At 45.5% G+C, this 24,436-nt stretch overlaps 1 protein-coding gene across 6 annotated transcripts in view; it reads left to right on the top strand.

The window, feature by feature from the left end:
* Nucleotides 1-24,436, top strand: part of SLC4A11 (solute carrier family 4 member 11) — a 202,550-nt gene that overhangs the window by 49,604 nt on the left and 128,510 nt on the right. For 5 of the 6 annotated variants that reach the window (XM_061583520.1, XM_061583521.1, XM_061583517.1 and 2 more), the window contains exon 3: nt 16,520-16,672. In XM_061583520.1, the coding sequence (XP_061439504.1) occupies nt 16,520-16,672 (153 nt within the window). Of the gene's footprint in view, nt 1-5,122; nt 5,215-16,519; nt 16,673-24,436 lie in introns of all 6 variants that reach the window. The other variant, XM_061583518.1, reaches the window with a different exon arrangement.

Below are 24,436 nucleotides of genomic sequence, written 5' to 3'. Positions count from 1 at the left end.
AATGCATTCTCTGTGGATTTAGCCAAAATGGCATGATGCTTACACAAGAGGGAGGTATGGTTTGGCTGGCACTACAAACAGGAGGAACACTCCGCACTTCTAACATTTTGTTGCAGATCCCACGTGTATGTTTTTTATCTCCGGGTGGTTTCCTTCATTGTATGTGCTGAGTAATACTGTCTGTTCTCCCATTAAAGCAGCAGTTCCCGAAGGTTTCCTGGGGAAGAAGGCCTGCTTCCTTCATCCAGAACTCATCCATCTATCAGGCTTCATCTGCACTATACATTTAAAGTACAGTAGGGCCCCTCTCATACAGCAGGTTACATTCAAGGCCCCCGCCAAAAAGCGAAAACCACCGGAAAGTGGGCCCCCACTGTATTCCAGCCACCGTGCTCCAGCTCACAGCGATCAGCTGGAGCGTGCGAGCTCCCCATGCTCCAGCTGATCACCCCATTGGCACCGCCATATTCGTGGAACGCCGAAAAGCAGGGCACTGAAAAGTGGGGCCCTACTGTACTATCATACCACTTTAAGCAGTCATGGCTTCCTGCAAAGAATCCTGGGAACTGTGGTTTATTAAGGGTTCTGAGAGTTGTTAGGGGACCCCTAGCTCCCTGACAGAGCTAGTTCCCAGAGTTTCCTGGGAAGAAGGACTGATTGTTAAACAACTCTGGGAACTATAGCTCTGTCAGGGGATAGGGGCTTCCTAACAACTCTCAGCACTCCTAACAAACTACAGTTCCCAGGACTCTTCGGGGAAGCCATGACTGTTTAAAATGGTATGATACTACCTGGGCTCCTGCTGGGAGGAAGGGTGGGAAATCAATAAAATAATAAATAAATAAAATGGTATGATACCGCTTTCAGTGTATAATGCAGATGGTGTCCTACAGGGGTCATTCTTGTCCCTCATGCTTTTCAGTGTCTACATGAAGCCGTTTGGGGATGTCAGCAGGAGTTTGGAGTGAGGTATCATCAGTACACTGATAACGCATGGCTCCATCTCTCCATGCCATCTGAAACAGGAGAGGCAGTCCAGGTCCTGGACTGCTGCCTAGAGGTGGTAATGGGCTGGATGTGGGCCAATAAATGGAAACTCAATCTAGACACGATGGAGGTTATGTGGACTCTTGGGTCCAGGAAGTGAGTAAATAACTTGTTCTGGACAATGTGGCACTCCCCTGGAGAGATCAGGTTCATAGCTTGGGTTTGGTCCTTGACCCAGCATTGTCCCTTGAGTCCCAGGTTTCGGGAGTGCCTGTTTCTGGCTGTGGCTGGTTTGCCAACTACAACCCATCCTGGACAGAGATAGTCTTGGCTTCCATGATCTATGCTATAGTAACCTCAAGACTGGACTATTGTAATGTGCTGTGTGTGGGGCTGCACTTGAAGACTGTTCCAAAGCGGCAACTGGCGTAGAATGCAGTGGCCTGGGTGCAGTTAGGCACTACTGGCTGGGCACACCTTATCCCAATCCATAGAAGACCTGTTCTGGTTGCTTATGTGCTTATGAGTCCAGTTCAGGGTACTTGCGTTGACATACAAAGCCCTAAACATATTGGCCACCAAATATCTGAAGAAACACCTCCTCCCACATAGACCTGCCTGGGTCTTGAGATCTGCTAGGGGGGCCCCTGCTGGCAGATTTGCCACTATGTGATGTTCATGGATGTGTGTGTGCACGAGAGGGCCTTTTCTGCGGTGTGTGCCCCCCCCCAATAGTGGAACACCCTCTCCTAAGTGGATCAGACCATATTATTGTATTATTTCATTATTTCAACATTGGGTTAAGATGCACTATTTTGCACAGGCCTTCTTGGCATGGAGGAGGTTCATTGTAGCTTAATTGTACTGAGCTATTTGTAACCCACCCTGGTTAGATCAGTAACAGAAGAGTGGCCTTGCTCTCTGCGTCTCTGACTGTATGAGCTCCAGGGATCCACTAATTGGTTTGCTGGCCATAGTTAGCTGCAATGCTGCTCCAGGGTACTGAGGTCCCCAGACAGTTACCGTTGTTGTCTGTAGTTCTTCTGTCACTGCCCTTTTTCTAGTTGTTGTGTTTTTCTTCTTTAGTTTTGTCATTGAGTTTGGTATGTGTGTCTTGTTTATAAGTCTCCAAATCCCGTGCCTGACTATGGAATTAATCCAAATGCTGAAGTAAATCCATTCAAGATGGGGCTTGGATATGTCCTGGCTTCATTGCCTGCCTGTCAATTTTACCAAATGAGTGTGTGTGTGTGTGTGTGTGTGTGTGTGTGTGTGCGTGTGTGTGCGTGCGTGCGTGCGTGCGTGCACACAGAATTGTAAAGGCGTCTTGAATGGCTGGCTCCTTATTTCAAGGGCAAATCCATCTAGCTGGATCCATGAATTTTTTTTTTAAAAAAACCAATCCTAACCATAAGGGATGCCGTGCACAAATATTGCATTGCAAGCATTGTTGTATAACGGCATTTTGTGTGTGTGTGGAGATTCCTAAGCCTCTGTAGGGGGGGAAAATATCTCCCCTTATGATCAGGAGCAACAAGATGGAATTTGCTGGTCTCTGCATTTCCCCCCTTTATGTCAAAATTGTTAAAAGCGGCAGGCATTTAAAAACCTGGCTCACATTTTCCCTTGCCTTCAAACTTCTCTTTTCCCAGCTCCTGATCTTGGGTTCCTGCAAATCATACTGTTCGTTGGTTGGTTTGTTTTATATCACACCCTTCCTCCCAGTAGTAGCCCAGGGGAGCAAACAAAAGTAGTAAAAACACTCTGAAACGTCACAAAAACAGACCTTAAAATACATTAAAACAAAACAACTTTAAAAACATTTGCAACCGGTCGGTAGTTGTCACAAACCGTGGGTCCAGGGTGGGCTTTTTCAGGAGTGGTCGGATCACCACCTCTTTCAAGGCGGCTGGAACCACTCCCTCCCACAATGATGTATTGATCACACCCTGGATCCACTCGGTCAGACCCCCTTGGCAAGCTTTAATAAGCCAAGAAGGGCAAGGGTCAAGAGGACACGTTGCTGGCCACATCATCGCAAGCACCTTGTCCATGTCATCAGACTGAATCAACTGAAACCGTTCCCCAGAAGTTGCAGCAGACGTTTCACTGGACACCTCATTGGGGACTACAGTAGATGTGGAGGGGGCATCAAGACTGCTACGGAGGCGAGCAACTTCACCCTCAAAGTGCCTGTTGGTGCCATCATGCAGTAAAATAGGGCAACAGTTAAAACATTCCCAAACCACTTACTCCTCAGGTGTCCACTCATCTGCTGTCTTTCTTGAGTCCCAAAGGCCTTACTGGGCAGCTGATATTGGCAGCTCCTGGCTTGTTCAGCTTTCAGAGGGAGAATCATAGAACAGTAGAGTTGGAAGGGGCCTATAAGGCCATCAATCAAGTCCAACCCCCTGCGCAATGCAGGAATCCAAATCAAGGCATTCCCGACAGATTTATTTATTTATTTATTTATTATACTTGTATACCACCCCATAGCCGAAGCTCTCTGGGCGGTTTACAGTAACTAAAAACATTAAAACAAATACAATTTAAAACAGATCTTATGAAAACAATTTAAAACACAATTAAAAAATTTAAACAGTATAAAACACGTGGCTGTCCAACTGCCTCTTGGATGCCCCCAGTGTCGGAGAGCCCACTACCTCTCTAGGTCATTGGTTCCATTGTCGTATGGCTCTAACAGTTAGGAAGTTTTTCCTGATGTCCAGTCGAAATCTGGCTTCCTGCAACTTGAGCCCATTATTCCGTGTCCTGCACTCTGGGACGATGGAGAAGAGATCCCGGCCCTCCTCTATGTGACAACCTTTCATGTACTTGAGGAGATGTAAAATGTCTCCTCTTCAGCCCTTTTGTTATCACTGTTGCCTTCATTAGCCTACAGTAGGGATGGCGAAGTTCAATTCATTTCACATTTAAAGCTGAAGCTATCAAACACGCACTTTCCGAAACAACATGTGAACCAAAACACAGCCATCCTTTGAAATTTGCACTTACCCGAATTTTGCAACACTGTTGTCCAACCAAGCAACCTTTACAAAAATGCGTATATTAGGGGGAAGCGTGTGTAAGAGTAAATCTATCAGTGAAAATAACATTTGAAAATGCATTATGTTAGGAGAAATTGCTTGCAAAAATGTGTACGTTAGTCACAACTGCATTAAAATGGTTTATTGGGGGAGATTAACGCTAAAATGTTAAGAGATTTCATAAGAGTTAAAAAAAAAGAAGAAATTGCTGTAGAAATGTGGAAAATAGAATTTAAGACTGGAAAATGAGAAACTGGGAGAAACAGAACGGACAGATCCTTCGATCCGTAGCCTGCAGTGCTGGCCTTTATGGGGATAGTTCTAATTCCCTACTTCTGGCAAGGTAATGCAAAACATTTACCAGCCCCTGAAGCTTGCAAATCCAAACTGAGCCTTTGCTGTTTAAGGAAGGACGGCTAGCCTATGGCCCTGCAGATGCTGTTGGGCTCCGACTCCTACCAGCCGCAGATTTTGGTATCCAAAGAGGGCAGAGGCTTCTCCTTACCTGGGCAGATGGTATCCGTGGGTCCCAGGCTCTTGGTTTTGCTTTCTGTTGCCCTCTTTTTTTTCTTTTTGTTATTTTCTTTCCTCTCTCATTGCAGAGTTTGGCAGCAATAGCTGTCAGTTTGGGGAGAGCGAGCTTAATGCATCACCAAAAATAAGGACATGGGTTTGCATAAATTGTGCATATGCTAGTTTATAAGTACAGATGCACACTTAGAATTAATCATGTCGATTTACATAGAAATACATCATAGTGGGGACAACATGCAGCCTCTGTAGGGGTGGAGGAGAAATTGATTTTGTTTGCATTTTAATGAGAAACTATCCAATTTGCAGTCTTGAACTGATATGTGAACGTATGTTCCACATTTGAAGCAGGCCTTGCAGCATTGGGTCTAGTCACCCTCTGCCAGGATGCATCCTTAGGATTGAAGAAAACCAATGCAGAGCCCAAGACAAGGGCCTGGCTGGCCCTGCCATTAGCTAGAGTGACGTAATGGCCTCAGGCAGCAGAGTTTGGGCATCATGAAAACACAGGAAGTTGTTAATTGTTTAATGTGTTGTTGTTGTATTTTTACGGCCAGGATTGAAGAGATCAGTTGACATAATAATTGTCTCGCCTTAGAAATGGTGCACCTTGACTTGGGCGGAAGGTGCCATTTGCTGTTCCACCATGGTAATTTCTTTTGTAATTTCTTCTTTTTGTAATATGTTTTAATATGTTGTTCACCACTTTGGGGGCCTTTTAAAAGTGGTACAGTAGGGCCCCGCTTTACAGCACTTCGCTTTACAACGCTTCACTAATACAGCGGTCGCAATTAGACGCAATTAGACTAAAGCCCCACTCATACGGCGCTTGTTCCGCTTTTACGGCGGTTTTGGGGCATCACGCCATTCTATTCAATGGGTTCCGCTTTACAGCAGTTTTCGCTTTACGGTAGGGGTCCGGAACGTAACCCGCCATATGAGTGGGGCCCTACTGTATATAAATAAACTAAAAGCTAAACTAAACTTGGTAGCAAAATGGCTTAGGCAGACCCTGGACAGGGATAGACCACTTGCTGTCCCCCTGGTGTTGTTAGACTCCAACTCCTATCAGCCCCAGCAAGCATGGCCACGGCGTAAGGATGATGGGAGTTGTAATGCCAAAGCATTGGGAGGGCCATAGCTTCCTCCTCTCTGCCCTAGGACAATCAGGTTCAAAGGGACAGAGCAACTCCCCTTTAAGGAAAGGTTACAATATTTAGGGCTTTTTAGTTTTGAATTTGATCAACCAGAATTTCACTGCCCCACACAGCCCGTTTTCCAATGGAACTGCTGAGAGAAAAAATAGGGTGCTTGGGGAAGCAATGAGAGCCATGCTGCTGGATTGCAGTTTAGGGAATTCTTTCTGGGCAGAAGCAATTCTTCATGCGAATTACATTCACAACAGGGTGTTACACAGTACTATTGGAATGTCTCCTTATGAGAAACTTACTGGCAGAAAGCCTAGAATACAACACATTCAAAAATTCGGGGCAAGGTGCTGGATCCACATTCCACAGGGAAAAGGAGGGGCAAGCTTGCGCCCAGAGCACAGCAAGGTTTTGTTTTGGGATTTCAGAATGCATATTTCAGAGTTTGGTGTCCAGGAACACAGCAGTTAATTCTGAGCAGAAGCATTAAAGTCTCAGAAAAGCCTTGGGATCAAAGAGAGACAGTCCTTCTTACAGGAACAAATGACACACAAACACAATCACAGAAATTTAAGCCAGATGTTGACGTTAAAGTGGAAGGTACACAAATACCTCTCAGAGATGCTTTGAATGAGCTCATTTCTGGAAAACGCAGATCAAAGAAACGAAAAGCTGAGGAAATGGAAGCTCCTGCGCAGGTTGTGCCAAGCACAAGCACAAATGGGGGGGCAGAGAGAGCCGAGGCTCTGGTTCCTTTAAGACGCTCCACGAGAGCGAATTTAGGCAAACCGCCTGACAGATTTACTGTGGGATTAATAACAAGTCCTGGCATGAATAAAGTTGTAGACATGGATCCTGAGACACTTTATGTGACATGTGTTGAACCAAAGTTTGAGTGAATAAAGTTTTGAACTGTACTGAGATGTAATTTTGAACTGTACTGAACTGAAAATGTATGATGCAATGTACTGAAATGTATTGCAAGAGGTATTGTAGAAATGTATTACTGTATGAAGATGTATTGTTGAGATTTCTTTGTAATTGACAGACATGGTGAGAAAAAGGGGGGCTTGTTGGCATGAGGCCTAGTAGTTTTCCATCAAGTCTGAAAGTTTTGAAAGTAAAGAGGAGTTATGTCTTTGCCAGTCTGGGAACGGACAGTGAAGGCCGTTGCTATGGTAGCCATCTGATAGCGACTGGGAAAGTTCTAACAGAGTCTGTGTGTTGTCGTCTTCTGAATTATGCCTCTGAGCTGAGAGGCTGTTTTTGTGTTTATCTATGGAGAGAGATGTACCAGAAGGGGGGTGACTGAAGACTCTCTACATGTATTTACTCTTAAGCCTCTGGCCTTAATGTCTTTCAATAAAGACTCTTAACATGCTCTGAAGAAGTTTCTTGCTCAACTTAACTCCAACGTAATGTATGCTGTTTCACACAACAACGCACACACGCCAACATTTAAGCCCCCAGTGGTGGTGGTGGTAGTGCTGCCACATCACCACCAGTACCATCACGTTGCCACCGATGTCACCTTTGAGGGCCCACTGCAGTCTGGTGTCGGCCCTGGCTAACAGTGGCTCCTAGCTACAATGACTATGTTCTACATCCACTGCTGAGGCAGTATGCTTCTGAATATCAGTTGTTGGGAATCACAACAGGGAGAGTGCTTGGGTCCTGCTTGCGGTCTTCCATCAGCATCTGGTTGGCCACTGTAAGAATGGAGTGCTGGACCAGATGGGCCCCCTTTGGCCTCATCCAGCAGGTCTCTTCTTATGTCCTTGAACTGTTGAAACATCTGAAATGCTTTGGTGTGTGGTTTTCCCCCCATGAAAATAATTGCTTGTATGTCTCCTAGCTTAAAGAGGCATGCAAACTTACATTGCACAGATCACTTGAAATTTGTTTCAGAGCAAGTCTTCTGCACTGTTTTCTATCGCGATGGAGCACTGTATTGCTCTATAATCTTGCTTTTGTACGAAGGGCGAATTGCATGCAACCCTATCAGGAGGCATTCTCTTGTGCCTTTTCCAGTGTGTGTTTATTCTCTCTCTTCTCCCCCCCACCGCACCCCGGGCTCTTTCCCTTGTCTAAACTTGTCAGCAGCGGATGGGGTGGGGGCTTTAAATACAAATCAGACAGAATTGCCAAGACTTTCTTGAAATGAAGTATTCCCAGCATCAACATTCCTCCCCCCCCTTCCTTCCCCCAGTATAAACAAACCAGAGCCTCAGACTTTTCATGCAGGTCATAACTGAGACAAGACCCTAAAATACACTCAGTTATAGCCTTATCAATCTGGTTTACGTAAGCCTTTGCCTGTAAGTGGGGAAGAAAAATCCTCTTGTGGGGTTGTGAGACCCCCGCAATGGCGGTCTAACCCCAGGGGAGATAGCAAATCATGAGGCAAAATCTATATTTTCTTAAAAGGAGAATATAATCAGCTGAGTTTGAATCCTGGCAAGACAGAGGCACTGTGGGTGAGTGGCTCTCATGTCTGAGAAATTGCTGAATTGCCCTGCCCTGGATGAGGTTGCACACCTGCCCCAAAGGAACAGGTACACCGTCTGGAGGTGCTTCTGGACCCCTTCTCTGTCATTGAAGGCCCAAGTAGCCTCAGTGGCTAGAAGCACTTATTACAACAGCTACAGCCATTCCTGGACTGGGAAAGGTTGACTACAGTAGTTCAGGCATTGGTGACCAAGACAGGATTTACTGCAGTGCCCTCTATGTGGAATTTCCTTTGCACTTGACCCATTAATTGCAGTTAGTGCAGGATGCAGGAGCACGGTTGCAGACAGGAGTGAAACCCTATCGGCATATAACACCTCTGCTCAGAGATCTGCACTGGCTGCTGATTTGTTACCGGGCCAAGTTCAAGGTGTTGCTATTGGTATATAAAGCCCTTAACAGCTTGGAGCCAGTTTACTTGTGGGATTGCCTTACCCCATCCGTGCCCCCTTGACCACTTTGATCTGCAGAACTGGCGATGTTGCAGATGCCACATAATACTTGTTTCACACTTACAAGAAATAGTTCTTTTAGTGTGGCAACATCTACTCGTTGGAACTCCCTGCCTATTGATACCAGGCAAAATCTTGATCTTGCCAGGCTTGGGGGGGGGAACTGAGCAGGGGGTGTGGCCTGGAGAGAGTCTCAAGGGCCAGAAAAAGAGGTCTGAAGGGCCATATTCAGCCTCTGCTCCTGAGGTTCCTCCCCTCCTGGTGTTGATCCTTCCTTTATCTCAGCACCAGATGACCCGGACCTGATGCCCCTCAAGTCCCACGTTTCAGTCCTGATATGGCCCTAGAACTTGTCTGTCTTTGTAATTTTATCACGCACTTTGATCTGTATATGTGGTGTTGCTTTACGGCAGAGAAAATGAAATCGACTGCCTTCAAATCGATCCCGAGTTATGGCGACCCTATGAATAGGGTTTTCATGGTAAGGGGTATTCAGAGGGGGTTTACCATTGCCTTCCTCTGACGCTGAGAGACAGTGACTGGCCCAAGGTCACCAAGTGAGCTTCAAGGAGTAGGTACAAGAAGGGTGCCTCAATGTCTCTTAACCAACCAGTGTTCTGGGTCAGTGTTTATCTGGAACCTAGTGAAGGGTGTGTGTGTGTGTGTATAGAGTTCATGGGGAAAGCAGCTGGCAAAAGAAGGGTTAAGCATATGTCTTTCTCTGCCCCCCCTTTGCAAAGCATCCCCCCCCTTCCAAGGCACTTCGCAGGAATCTAAAACAAAAGAATTGCCTTGTGTTTCATCCCAAGTTCCAAAAGAATTCAATACATTCTTCTGCCTCCTGCTGTGTCATGTAGGTTCTTGCAAAGAGAGTAGGAAATGTCACTCTTGGCTTTTGGACCGTGGCCAGTGTTTGTAAGTATACTTTCTGTTATTACTGAACTGTAGGGAAGGCAAACTAAATCTGATTGATGGCAAAATCTAACAGAAATAGGTATAGCCGGGATCCCAAACAGTGAACCCATTTGGTGCTGAAGGTGGTGCTTAAAGAAAACAGGAAATGGTGAAACTCTGCATCAGTAAGCACTTTAGCAGATGGTCATTGCTTGAAAAGAAATTTGCTTGATGATTACATAATATTGCGCAATGTTTAAAAATGTTTTGTGAACTGCCTGGGAGGCATCTTGCCATTAAGCAGTGGAATAACAATTATGAATAACGTTATTATCATTATCGTTATTATCAATATCAATAATAATAATAATAATAATAAAATCTTGCTCAGATACTTCTGGCATTTGACAGCATGGGCCAGTACCTACAGTGGACTTGCCAGTATCTCTCACCCGTCATTGGCCAATCAATCAATCAATCAATCAATCAATAAGTCAATCATTTATTACGGTCAATGACCAGCACTATAAAATGTTAAAAGAGGAAACAGTAAAACATATCAATATTATACAATGAAGGAAACAAACGGCAGCAGCCTGAGATAATATGGAACTGTGGTATTAAAATTAGGGCAACAATGGGGAATGGCCCACCCGAGGTTATCCATTATTGCTGTTTGCCGTCATCACTCTCCTACAGGTAACAGCCGAAGCACAAAATCTTGCCACATTGGCTGTCACCTGCTGGCTCCTATCTGAGAGTAGCCCGTCATTGGCTCAGTGCACATGTGCCACAGATGCAGGAATGCTTTCTCACATTTTAAGCTCAAAACAAAATTAATTTATACCTCCAGTAAAATGTTTTATTTCCCCCCCCTTGTGAGCTGCTTTGAGATGCATGCGTAAAGCAGAGTATAAATTTTTCAAATAAATAGAGACATGAGTGTCAGCTAAACCCATTTATGTCACATATATGAGATCACATCCCTGTACTACTTGTTGGTTAACTGCAAAATACCCCTCACCTCTTTATTCAACCGTTAATAGATCAGAATGCCATAAATGGTGCAAATACGAAGAAGCAATTGACTGCTCCCCATTCTAAGGGCATCTATCTTCACAAAGGTGGGCAACCTGCAGCCTTTGGCCTAACATTTCATGGTTCCTGGCCGAATGCCACCAGCCTTTTGCAAATAATCAGTTCAGACGTCTGGCAAGTGTGATTACACCCACCCACCCCCTGAAGCCTGCTAAGCAGAGAGAGAAGGGGGGTGACAGAAAGAACAAAGAGGTTAACCCACCTACTTTTTTGCTATGGTGCCCTGCCCACCCCTGGTTCCAGCCCTGCCCAATAACACAAAATGGAAATAGACTGCCTTCAAGTCGATTCCAACTTATGGGCGACCCTATGAATAGAGTTTTCATGGTAAGCGGTATTCAGAGGGGGTTTACCATTGCCTGCCTCTGAGGCTGAGAGGCATTGACTGGCCCAAGGTCACCCAGTGAGCTTTGTGGCTGTGCGGGGATTCGAACCCTGGTCTCCCAGGTCATAGTCCAGCACTTTAACCACTACACCACACTGGCTGTCCCACTAACAGAAGGGAAAGCGAAACCACACTTTTCCTGAAATCCTGCCCCTCCCCGGCCTTCCCATCTCTGTTCTTGTTGTTATGTGCCTTCAAGTCAATTGCAACTTATGGCAACCCTATGAATCAGTGACCTCCAAGAGCATCTGTCGTGAACCGCCCTGTTCAGAACTTGTAAGTTCAGGTCTGTGGCTTCCTTTATGGAATCAATCCATCTCTTGTTTGGCCTTCCTCTTTTTCTACTCCCTTCTGTTTTTCCCAGCATTATTGGCTTTTCTAGGGAATCATGTCTTCTCATGATATCTTTCCATTACTAATTTATATGACAGCTTTCCTTCAAGGAACTCCAGTGCATGGTGGTTCTTGTATTTTGCCCTTACATAAGCAACAAACAAATTCTCCAGATTGTTCCACTGTATTATTTAAAAACTGGCTGAAGCTCAAAAAGCTCTGGGCTCCTGCTAGGAGGAAGGGCGGGATATAAATCAAATAATTAATAAATAAATAAATAAATAAAAACACTAGCTTGCTTTTCTTGATGAGAAAAGCTTGTGAATCTCACAGAGGAATTACACGTTGCAAAATTACTTGAGCTGTTAATCCTTTAGAGCTAGTTTAGTGCTACTTGTCTAGATTAAGCCAATAATTTGAGGTCATGAGAGAGAGAGAGACTTATAATTAACTTCACTTGGCTGGCTTTCTAGGTGTGACGCTTCATCTCCAGTTTCATTTCCCAACCATTTTCGGTGTCTCAAAATTCTTGGTAGTTTGCAGGCAGGGTGGATCACCTGTTTGCTGCTTTGCAGAGCTGTTGCTCATGTTCTTAAGAAGAGCTTCCTATCCATAGGAACCAAATCATAGAACAGCAGAGTTGGAAGGGGCCTATGAGGCCATCGAGTCCAACCCCCTACTCAATGCAGGAATCCAAATCAAAGGATTCCCCACAGATGGCTGTCCAGCTGTCTCTTGAATGCCTCCAGTGTCGGAGAGCCCACTACCTCTCTAGGCAATTGGTTCCATTGTCGTATGGCTTTAACAGTTAGGAGGTTTTTCCTGATGTTCAGCCAAAATCTGGCTTTCTGCAACTTGAGCCCATTATTCTGTGTCCTGCACGCTGGGACAATCGAGAAGAGATCCCGGCCCTCCTCTATGTGACAACCTTTCATGTACTTGAAGAGTGCTATCATATCTCCCCTCAGTTTTCTCTTCTCGAGGCTAAACATGCCCAGTTCTTTCAGTCTCTCCTCATAGTGCTTGGTTTCTAGTCCCCTGATCATCCTTGTTGCCCTCATCTGAACCTGTTCCAGTTTGTCTGCATCCTTCTTAAAGTGCAGTGTCCAAAACTGGATGCAGACTCAAGATGAAGCCTAACCAGTGCCAAATAGAGGGGAACTAGCACTTCACACAATTTGGAAAATATACTTCTGTTAATGCAGGGATGAGACTGTGCTGGGACCATCAAGAGGCAAGCATTTCCACCTGCCTTGCCCCACCCCTCTGCCTGGGCCTTATCAGGAGGAGCTGCAGGCTGAGTCGTGCTGCTGCAGGGATGAGACTGTGCTGGGACCATCAAGGGGCAAGCATTTCCACCTGCCTTGCCCCACCCCTCTGCCTGGGCCTTATCAGGAGGAGCTGCAGGCTGAGTCGTGCTGCTGCAGGGATGAGACTGTGCTGGGACCATCAAGGGGCAAGCATTTCCACCTGCCTTGTCCCCCACCCTTGCTCTTAGTGACATTTGTTTGGGGACTGTCCTTTACCAGGAAGATGAATGTTTTTGGTTTGCTGTTCCTGTTTTTTTAGCTTTTCCGTTATTGTTAGTTTTTATTGTTAGTCTCTTAATGTTTTGATGTTTGCATGTTCTGCTTTGTACATCGCTTAGAGTGGCTGACAATTCAGCCAGATAAGCGATTAATAAGTCGAATAAATAAATAAATAAATAAATAAATAAATAAAATAGCATTTGCCTTTTTTGCAGCTGCATCACACTGTTGATCACAATCTGAATATGAGTCAACAGCGTTTCCATCTAGACCAGCCTTTCCCAACTAGTGGGCCACCAGGTGTTGGACCACAACTCCCATCAGCCTCAGCCAGCATTGCCAATGGTCAGGAAAGATGGGAATTGTGGTCCAACAACATCTGGTGGCCCACTAGTTGGGAAAGGCTGATCTAGGTGGTCATTTGGTCTAATGCAGCATAGGAACCAAATGACCATTTAGTCCAATGGTCAGGCAGATGCCTATGTGCGTGAAATTCATATGCAACTCCTCTTGCAGTAGTAAACTATATTCTAATCATGCATTGCATGAAGTAATATAGTCGAGTGGGAATTGTTTTAAGTGAAACCTTTCAGGTGAGCGCTAAGCAACATAATTGATCAAAACATGTTCGGAATCTAGCCTGAAGACAACAGAGCAGCAGCCTTAAAAGAAAGCTGTATTTGTGTATGTTTCTTTCCGTTTGGAGCCTTTCCATGGCGCATCTGTACCCTGGAAAAAGAGCTTGCTCCCTTGTCTAAAAACTACTGTAGCAACCATTGGGTATATTAAGTTCAAAGTGGTAGAGCAGCCGTCCCCAACCTGGTGCTGTCTGGATGTTTTGGACAGCTGTGCTAAACATACACGCCTTTGTATGGGCTCGGTAAACTAATATAGTTCTTATCTGATCGTTGCATTTGTTTGGTTTTCTGTATACCTTCTTCTAGTCTTTTGATATCAATGCTAGTTATCAAGCAACTTTACTTTGGTACCTGCAGGCTATTGGTATTTTGCAGGAGGGAACTGATGGCGTTCCATAACTGTAGCCTTTTGCTTTTAAAGTGAAGTAAAGTACTCTGTCTCCCTAGTGAAACAGAACTACTTCAAATACACACACACACACACACAAAATGGACTTTTTGCATTTTGAAAAGTGATGGCAAAATGCAAATGTGGGATGAACGAATGATGTGTAACCACTCGGCGAGCAAATCAGGATGAATGTAGGATGAATGTTCATTGTCGTATAATGACCTGATCAACAAATCAGAATGAATGCTCCACCAAGATAGAATAGGATCTCTCCTGTGTCTGAGTATCGGGATGAGTGCTTGATAAATAGGCTGTCTGGAGGGACCCTTTGATTGCTTTCCTTCTGTATCCTGTGGTGATTAATATGACCACCGATGCTGACTGTTTGCTTATAATCCTCATGTTCCAAGTAATTTTTTTTAAAAAAAATACTTTTGGTCAAATTGCAGTGCTGGAGCAAGGCTGTATACCCGCATCTTCTCATCTATGCCCTACTAAATATATTTTATCACAAAATATGCATTTTGTTGTGCTTCTTGAGCAGAGAACTGTATGACAAATTTATGAGAACTGTGAAATCTGAAGGGCAAGTAAGTTCCAAGCCATACACTGGTCCAGGATGCATGAGTCAGGTCAATTGAGAACATAACAAGAACCTTAGTGGATCAGGCCAGCAGCCCATCTAGTCCAGCATCTGATTCCCACAGTGGCCAGCCAGATCCCCATGGGAAGCCCACGAGCAGGACCTGAGCACAAGAGCAGTTTCCCATCCTGCAATGTCCAGAAACTGATATTCAGAAGCATACTGTCTCTGACTGAGGAGGCAGAGAATAGCCATCATGGCTAGTAGCCATTGATAGCTTAATCCTCCATGATCTTGTCTAATCCTATTTTAAAGCCATCCAAGTTGGTGGTGGCCATCACTGCCTCTTGTGGGAACGAATTCTGTAGTTTAACTATGTACTGTGTGAAAAAGTACTTCCTTCACATTGGAATGCTCAGAAATTGAATTCCTCAAGCATTCCAACTTAAAAAATGTAGCTAGACTGGGGAGGGGAGGAGTCAGAGAGTGGTATTCATTCCTAATCTTACTTGGAGTAGACCCATTGAATTAATAGACACGGCTAACAGTTTGCGTCTGTGTTAGAATTGCTTAATATGTTTTTTAATACTGTTTTTAACCCTTTTAAACGTTTTTTTTGAAATGTTTTTAACGCTGTTTTGTTTTAATGTATTTTAAGATCTGTTTTTATGATGTTTTAAAGTGTTTTTAGCACTTTGTTTGCCGCCCTGGGCTCCTGCTGGGAGGAAGGGCGGGATACAAATTAAATAATAAATAAATAAACTTACGTTCATTAATTTTAATGGGTCTACTCTGAGTAGGACTAGTTGAATACAACCCAGAGCACATCCTTTGTTCTAAGGGTCTGGTATGTGGGTGCATGAGGCCCCCACCGTGTTGAAGCTAAGCAGGTCTGGGTTTGGTCAGTGCCCAGATCTGAGACCCCCTGAGAGGATGTGTGCAGCCTTGGGTTCCATGATGGAAGAAAAGTGGGATATAAATGTAAGAAAATGAATGAATACACAAATCCTTTCCTTGCAGAAAGTTCCAGGTTCAGTTTAGCTAAAAAGGATCCAGGTGACAGGTGATGTGAAAGATGTCTGCCTAAGAAATTGGAGAGCTGCTACCAGAGTGGATGAAACTGGACTAATATCAATAGTCTGACTCGGTGTAGGGCAGTTTCCTACGACAGTCCTGCATTTTTCATCTATTTCAGTGGGGCTTCAGTGAGGTCATCTGTGGCGCGTCTGTGGATCTGTGGGTGAAGGCAGGAGACGGCACATCCATCACATTTAATACTCATATTGATTTCTAATTGTATCTTTATTGCTTCTTTCATTTCTTATATTGCATTTATTATAGTGCAATTTGAACTCAAATTGTAACTCAATAAAATGCAATATATAAGAAATAAAAGGCAATAAAAATACAGTTAAAAGTCGTTCAGCAGCTAGCATGGTGCATCACAGTTGCTACAACAGGCAGGAAAATCAAGAAGTGGTTTGCCAAGACCCTCTGCATTTTTCAGGTGGTCCGTGGGGAAGGGGAGATTTTGGGAACCACTGACCTATTGCATAAGGGACAGGGTCGTAGCTCAGTTGGGTAGAGCATCTGCTTTGCATGCAGAAGGTCCCAGTTTGAATCCGCAGCATCTCCAGGTAGCGCTGGGGAAGACCCCTGCCTGAAACCTTGGAAAGCTGCTGCCAGTCAGTGTAGAAAATTCTGGGTTAGAAGGACTAAAGGTCTGACTCCAATCTAAGGCAGATTCCGACATTCCAGCTCCTTTTTTGGTGTGGATGTTATTGTGTCTTCCGCTTCAACTTTTCTCAAAGCTCGAAACAAGATTTCTTTGACCTGCTCAGCAAATATGCTGTGGAAGATCCTGGGCCCACAGAGAAGAAAATGATCACTTTGTTCTGCCTAATGCAAAAGCAGCTTGATGAGACTTTGCTTTGATTCCTTGAGAGATGCATCATGGAGAGAGCGTACAGTGAAACAGACTCTCTCTTGTTGCAGGTTACCTTAAATGTGATACAGACGATGGCTGTGAGAACAAAGAAGAAGTTGGAGGCGAAGAACTCTTTGACACGGTGAACTCCTCAATCGTCTCTGGGGACAGCATCAGGTTCTTTGTGAATGTCAACTTGGACGTACAGCAGAATGTTACAGGTAAGGATGCCGTCTGCTTTCTAAGATGAGGCCAGTCTTGTGCCATCCTGGTGTCTTGTCTGGTTGCAATGTTGTTTTTTAAGTGCCCTGGTTTGCACATCATTTTAAACCATAGCTAAGCTTAAGTGTGGTTTCAAAGTGAATGTACAGTGTGCTAGTGCATGGGGAGAAAATCACAGCCGCTTTGCTTCTTCCCTGTCCTGCTACTGCCACGCTACCGGCAGCTAAGCCATGGTTTGGCTTAATGTTATGTCTGAACCCATGCTTATGGTTTGTCTCTGTAAACAATGAGTACTCGCCTGGGTTCAGATATAACACTAAATCAAAGCATGGCTTAGCTCCTGGTAGTGTAGCAGCAGCAGAGCCAGGGGAGGAGTGAAGCAGCCATGATTTTCGCCCCATGCACCAGCACACGGTGTGTTCAACTGTAAACCATGGTTAAGGTTAACTGTGGTTTAAAGTGATGTGACAAGGCCAGTATTTGCCCCAGAGAATGGGCTATTTCATATTTTGCACAAGCCAGCGGGAGATGTCTTGGCTCATGTACATCACTTTTTTCTGTGTGTCTCCCTTCTATTGAACTGGTACAGAAATCGACCTTCCCTCTTTTGCCGTGACAATGCACCTAATACGTATCACAGCTTTTACGAACCTCTCCTTTTCCTGGTATGCTTTGCAACCATTTTGATCATCCCAGAGGCAGATTGTAAAAGCTGGAAACACTGACGTATTTATTTATTATATTTATTCATTTGTTTTATTTATTTATTTATTACATTTGTATACCGCCCCATAGCCGAAGCTCTCTGGGCGGTTTACAACCATTGAAAACAAATATACAAATTTAAAAACACATTTTCTAAAAAGCAATTTAAAAACACATCCTAAAATGCCTGGGAGAAGAGGAAAGTCTTGACCTGGCACTGAAAAGACAACAGTGCTAGCGCCAGGCGCACCTCGTCCCACAGATCATTCCATAATTTGGGGGCCGCCACTGAGAAGGCCCTCTCCCTTGTTGCCAGACTCCCAGCTTCCCTTGGAGTAGGCACTCGGAGGAGGGCCTTAGATGTTGAGCATAGTGTATGGGTGGGTTCATGTCAGGAGAGGCCTTCCATCCGGTATTGTGGTCCCAAGCTGTGTAAGGCTTTATAGGTTAAAACCAGCACCTTGAATCAAGCTCGGAAACATACAGGTAGCCAATGCAAGTGGGCCAGAATCAGTTTTATATGTTCCCTGTTACCAATCTGGCCGCTACATTTTGCACAAGCTGCAACTTCCAAACCATCTTCAAAGGCAGCCCCACGTACAGCGCATTGCAGTAATTTAACTTGGAGGTTACTAGAGCATGGCCAACTGAAGCCAGGTTGGGGCGTAGCTGGGCCACCAACCGAAATTGGTAGAAGGCACTCCATGCCACCGAGGCTACCTGAGCCTCAAGTGACAGAGTTGGTTCTAGGAGAACCCCCAAGCTACGAACCTGCTCCTTTAGGGGGAGTGTAACCTCATCCAGGACAGGTTGGACATCCACCATCCAGTCAGAAGAACCACCCACTAGCAGCATCTGAGTCTTGTCTGGATTGAGCCTCAGTTTATTAGCCCTCATCCAGTCCATTGTCGCAGCCAGGCACCGGTTCAGCACATTGACAGCCTCACCTGAAGAAGATGAAAAGGAGAAATAGAGCTGCGTGTCATCAGCATATTGATGGCAACACACTCCAAAGCTCCGGATGACTGCACCCAACAGTTTCATGTAGATGTTGAACAGCATGGGGGACAGAACTGACCCCTGTTGAACCCCATACTGGAGAGTCCAGGGTGCCGAACAATGTTCCCCAAGCACCACCTTCTGGAGGCGAACCGCCAAGTAGGAGCGGAACCACTGCAATGCAGTCCCTCCCACTCCCAACTCAGCCAGTCTCCCCAGAAGGATACCATGGTCGATGGTATCGAAAGCCGCTGAGAGATCAAGGAGAATCAACAGAGTCACACTCCCCCTGTCTCTCTCCCGATAAAGGTCAACATACAGGGCCACCAAGGCTGTTTCCGTGCCAAAACCAGGCCTGAAACCCGACTGAAATGGATCCAGATAATCGGTCTCATCCAAGAGTGTCTGGAGCTGGCCTGCCACCACTTGTTCGAGGACCTTGCCCAGGAATGGAACATTTGTTACCGGCCTATAGTTATTAAGATTTTCTGGGTCCAGGGAGGGTCTCTTCAGGAGTGGTCTCACTACTGCCTCTTTCAGACAGCCAGGGACCACTCCCTCTCGCAGAGAAGCATTAATCACTTCCCTGGCCCAGCTGGCTGTTCCATCCCTGCTAGCTTTTATTAGCCAGGAAGGGCAAGGATCCAGCACAGAAGTGGTTGCATGAACCTGTCCAAGCACCTTGTCAACGTCCTCATGCTGCACCAACTGAAACTCATCCAAGAAATCGGGACAAGGCTGTGCTCTGGATACCTCGCTTGTTTCACTTGCTATAACACTGGAGTCTAAGTTCTGGCAGATGCTAAAGATTTTATCCTGGAAGTGCCTAGCAAATTCATTACAGCGGGCCTCAGATGGCTCTACCATGTCCCTGGGGCCAGAGTGTAATTTATATCCCGCCCTTCCTCCCAGCAGGAGCCCAGGGCGGCAAACAAAAGCAGTAAAAACACTCTAAAACATCACAAAAACAGACCTTAAAATCCATTAAAACAAAATAACTTTAAAAACATGCTTTAAAAAAGCTTTAAAAACGTCTTAAATAAAAAGGGTTGAAAACATATTGTTTAGGGGGGGAAAGGTTTTTTTAAAAAAAACATATTAAAAGCAATCCCAACACAGACGCAGACTGGGATAGGTCTCAACTTAAAAGGCTTGTTGAAAGAAGAAAGTCTTCAATAGGCACAGAAAAGATAGCAGAGATGGTGCCTGCCTAATATTTAAGGGGAGGGAATTCCACAGGGTAGTGCCACCACACCAAAGGTCCGTTTCCTATGTTGTACAGCATGGACCTCCTGATAAGATGGTATCTGCAGGAGCCCCTCACCTGCAGAGCGCAGTGATCGACTGGGGATATAAGGGGTAAGACGGTCTTTCAGGTAACCTGGTCCCAAGCTGTATAGGGCTTTGTAAACCAGAACTAGAACCTTGAACTTGGCCCGGTAGCAAATGGGCAGCCAGTGCAATTCTTTCAGCAGCAGGGTGACATGTTGGCGATACCCTGCCCCAGTGAGCAGTCTCGCCGCTGCATTTTGCACCAGCTGCAACTTCTAAACCAACCTGAAGGGCAGCCCCTCATAGAGTGCATTACAGTAATCCAGCCTGGAGGTTACCAGTGCTTGGACAACAGTGGTCAGGCTATCCCGGTCCAGAAACGGCTGCAGTTGTCTTATCAGCTGAAGCCCCGGAAATGTTAATTCTTAACAGAATGATCTTCGTGGGTTCCTCCTTCTTTTTCTTCTTCAAAATCTTAGAATCCCGTTGAAGTCAATTTTGAAAACACAACCTGTTTTGTATTACAGAAGAATTGCAAGAAACCATTGTTCCATTTTTATTTGAAATGTTGTGTGTGTTTGTGTGTGTGTGTGTGTGTGTGTAATGTTTTTATATATAATGAGGTTTGTAATGGTAGAGTTGATTATATAAACAGAAGAGCAAAACACGGGTACAGCAAACTCACAAAAGTCATCAGCATAATTTTTATGATGCATAATTTTCTCATAACGTTCTGCTTGTTTTCACTTCCATCTGCGTTATTTGCTTAACTGTGTTAGCATAACAACAGGTGTGTGGGTTTTGGGGAAACTTGTTCTGTGCCAGGGATCACCAACTTTTTTAGGCCCGTGGGCACGTTTGCAAGCTAGAAAAAGTGTTATGGGTACTGTCGCCCCCCCCCCAACCAAGCACACACCACAACCTATTAAATTGCCTACAATAGAATGCTTCTTTCAAGCTTAATTTCAGCAGAAGGAGGGGCAGGGTGAGAGGACTGTGGGCACCCATGAGGGCCTCTGCAAGTGCGCACCACATTCATGACCTGTTCTGTGCAAAGCCCATTTAAGGTGAGCAGGAAATGAATGAAAACTCCACACTCTGGGAATTGTTGGTGAGGAAGTACCATGCGTGCACAGAGTGTGTAAAATGGACCATGAAATAGTCTGGCAGTGATCCTCGTATTGGGTGTCTGTCTGAGAGCTTCATTGTGCTTGAGGTGGAGCTAGAGGCCGTGTTGTCACATGCACACGTACAGAGAGATACAGAGAACTGGACTGCTGTTATTCTGAGGTTTGCTCTATGCTGCTAGCCCTGTTCAGTCATTAGAGCTGGGTTTTATACTATTCTTGTTCGTGTCCTCCTGTATGCCATCAGGTTTGTTGCTGTTGTTATTACCGATCTTTATACCGTTTGTTTGTTTGTTATATTTATACCTCGCCTTTCTTTCACCATGGAACCCAAGGCGGCATACATGTGGTTCCCAGGCGGTCTCCCATCCAGGCACTGACCAGACCTGACCCTGCTTAGCTTCAGCAAGGTGGTGGCCTCATGTGCCTTCAGACCATAGCTTGGGCATTAAGATGCCATAATGACTTCTAAGTGGATTACAAGCATAAAGTCAACTATAAAATCCATACATAATTAAAATGCACAATAAAGCAATTCCATCAAAACATTAAAAATACACAAGTATTGTGTTGTACGGTATGGTTGTTTTATTTGTTTTCGGAACATAAGAAGAACCTGCTGGATGAGGCCAGTGGCCCATCTAGTCCGGCGTCCTGTCCTCGCAGTAGCCAATCAGATGCCCCAGTGGGCAGCCCAGAAGCAGGACATGAGCACAAGAGCATTCTCTCTTCCTGCAGTTTCCAGCAACTGGCATTCAGAAGCATGTTGCCTCCAACTGTGGAGGCAGAGCATAGCCATCATGGCTAGTAGCCACTGATAGCCTTATCCTCAATGAATTTATCTAATTCTCCTTTAAAGCCATCCAAGTCGGTGGATTTGTTCTGTGGTATTTTTTTAGATGTCACCCGCCCTGGACCCTTATGGTGAATTAATAATTAATTAAAAAATTGATTAGCTGCTCATCAATAAAGCATTCTTGGGTGGCTTATCACAAAACAATCATGTATGAGAATAAAAAACAAAGATGCACAATAAATAACAAATATAATAATAGTGCTGGAAGAGGAGACCCCCCCCCCGCAGGTCAGAAGGCACTCACCGAGCTGCTAGGGAAGAACAATGGACAAGTACGAGTAGCTCTGTGACTAATGATGCAACTGGGTCAAAGCCGAAAGGAAGCCCAGAGGCTGATGTGCACAGATGCAAAAGGAGAGTCCGAAGTTGTATGATGCACACAATAGGAACATGGAATGTGAGAAGCATGAAGCAGGGAAAGGTAGAAATTGTCAAGCAAGAAATGGAATGCATCAACATTACAATACTTGGTGTGAGTGAATTAAAATGGATGGGAACTACAAGATATTTTATGCAGAAAATGAGAAATTAAGAAGAAATGGGGTTGTTTTAATGGTGAGAATCGACTTGAAGGCATGTAACAAATAATAATGGTTATGTTCTGCCTGTCCCCTCGGTCACCTTTCCAGCTCATGAAAGGCAAAGAGCTGAAGAGAGGGAGCCTCCTGGGTGCGTAGCTGGAAGTTGGAGGTCAGGGTCTTAAATTGCTCCAGCGGGTGAGAGGGTGGTGACTGAACAGGACTCAAGACGCTAAAAGCTGTCTGGAAAGATTTACTTTCAGTACAGAAGACCAGTGAACACATTGCATCTTATGAAAGATACGAGCACAGTAATATCAAACAGAAGTCAGCAGCACTTTATACACAAAAGGCAGTTGAAATGGTGGAGAGGGGTGATGAAGGTGGTGCACTCATCCCTGCTCTCCCCCCCCCGCTGTTTGCTTTACCCTAATTGTACCTCCTGAAGAGGGCTACTGATTGCAGCCTTTGATTTCTCGCGCAAGCCAAGTGGCCCTGGCCATCTGCGCTGGGACCCAGGGCCGGTTCTAAAGGGCGGCCAGGTGGGGCACTGGCCCGACGGCCCCTGGAGCTACAGGGGGTCCCTCAGCCACCCCTCCGCTCCTCTTCTGCGATCTGCGGGGCCCCCACCCCCCCACTTAGTTGATGGCAGAGATGCACACCTGTAGCATGCATGCGTGCCATCAACAAAGATGGCGGCAGAGGCGTCATCCCCTTAGGGAAACCGCGGCCACCATCTTTGTTAAGGGCAATGGTAAAAGACAGCAGACAGGTAGGTGGGGGGCATGGGGGGCGTGTGTGCATGTGCACGCGCACACATGCCGGGGCCCAGGGCAAGCTGATGCCCATGGGCCCCGGCATTCCTGGAGCCGGCTCTGCTGGGACCCCTGTCGATACCTCCCTACAAGTGCACCAACCCCTGCTTGTATGAGCCGTGCAACCCTTTGGCACAAGAATGGCCGTTTAGGATTCAAAACAAGTCCCGTAAATGGACCCTGGATGGAATACTTTGCTGGAAAGGAGGGGAGAGTGCTGTTGTGCTCGAATCTTGCTTGTGGGCTTCCCGTTGCAGCATCTGGTTGGCCACTCTGATAACAGGATTAGATGGAATAGATGGGCCCCCTTTGGCCTGATCCAGCTGCGGGTTCTAAGGGCTGTAGAGCATGTGCTTTGCACGCAGGGTCAACCCCCATTTATCTTATTTATTTATTTATTACATTTGTATACCGCCCGATAGCCAAAGCTCTCTGGGCGGTTTACAACAATTAAAAACATTAAAAACAAACATACAAATTTAAAAACACATTTTTAAAAACAATTTTAAAAACACATGCTAAAATGCCTAGGAGAAGAGGAAAGTCTTGACCTGGCGCTGAAAAGATAACAGTGTTGGCGCCAGGCACACCTTGTCAAAAAAATTATTCCATAATTTGGGGGCCACCACTGAGAAGGGCCTCTCCCTTGTTGCCATCCTCCAAGCTTCCCTTGGAGTAGGCACCCGGAGGAGGGCCTTTGATGTTGAGCGTAGTGTACGGATGGGTTCATGTTCTCTAGGTAGGGCTGGAAACGTCCCCTGCCAGAAACCCTGGAGAGATGCTGCCAATCAGTGTAGAGGATACAGAACTAGATGGACTCATGGTCTGATTCAGTATAAGGCAGCTTCCTCTGTTCCTATCCAGAGCCTGGAAAAGTTACTTTTTTTGAACTACAACTCCCATCAGCCCCAGCCGGCATGGCCACTGGATTGGGCTGATGGGAGTTGTAGTTCAAAAGTAACTTTTCCAAGCTCTGCCTATAACCCTGTGGTGTATCCCTCCTTCAGCCAGGATTGGCCTTGCCTCTCTAGAGCAAAGCCACCTCTTTGGCTTTCCTGTAATAGATACTGCTTCATTTCCCCTCACCCCCCATCCTAAATGTTCCACATATCTTTCCACCCCATATATGCCACACGCATCTTCTTGCAACACAAATAGTATTTTCCCTCTGAATACTAAACTCCACGCTGCACCTTGAGACACGTAGTTGCTGACAATTAAATGAGGCTGGGGGGGAGGGGCGAGAGTAGGAATAGGGAGTGCTGCTGGGCGAGGCAATGCAGAACTGGGGGCAGCTAAATTTAGCACGTTACAATTGGGGGGCCAGGGTGGGTGGAGGAATGCCAGAATGTCAGCCACTTATTATGTCCCTTGCTGCGCCTGTGTCTTGTTTTTCTGCTTACGTGATCGATTGTGCCATTATTAGCCTGTTGGCTATTTGAGAATTCTTGCCCTTGTGAATAGCATTGTT

Source organism: Rhineura floridana, chromosome 9, assembly GCF_030035675.1.
Source record: "Rhineura floridana isolate rRhiFlo1 chromosome 9, rRhiFlo1.hap2, whole genome shotgun sequence".
Classification (NCBI taxonomy): Eukaryota; Metazoa; Chordata; class Lepidosauria; order Squamata; family Rhineuridae; genus Rhineura; species Rhineura floridana.
Note: the sequence above shows the minus strand (reverse complement) of the source record. Positions and strands in the feature narration are given on the sequence as shown.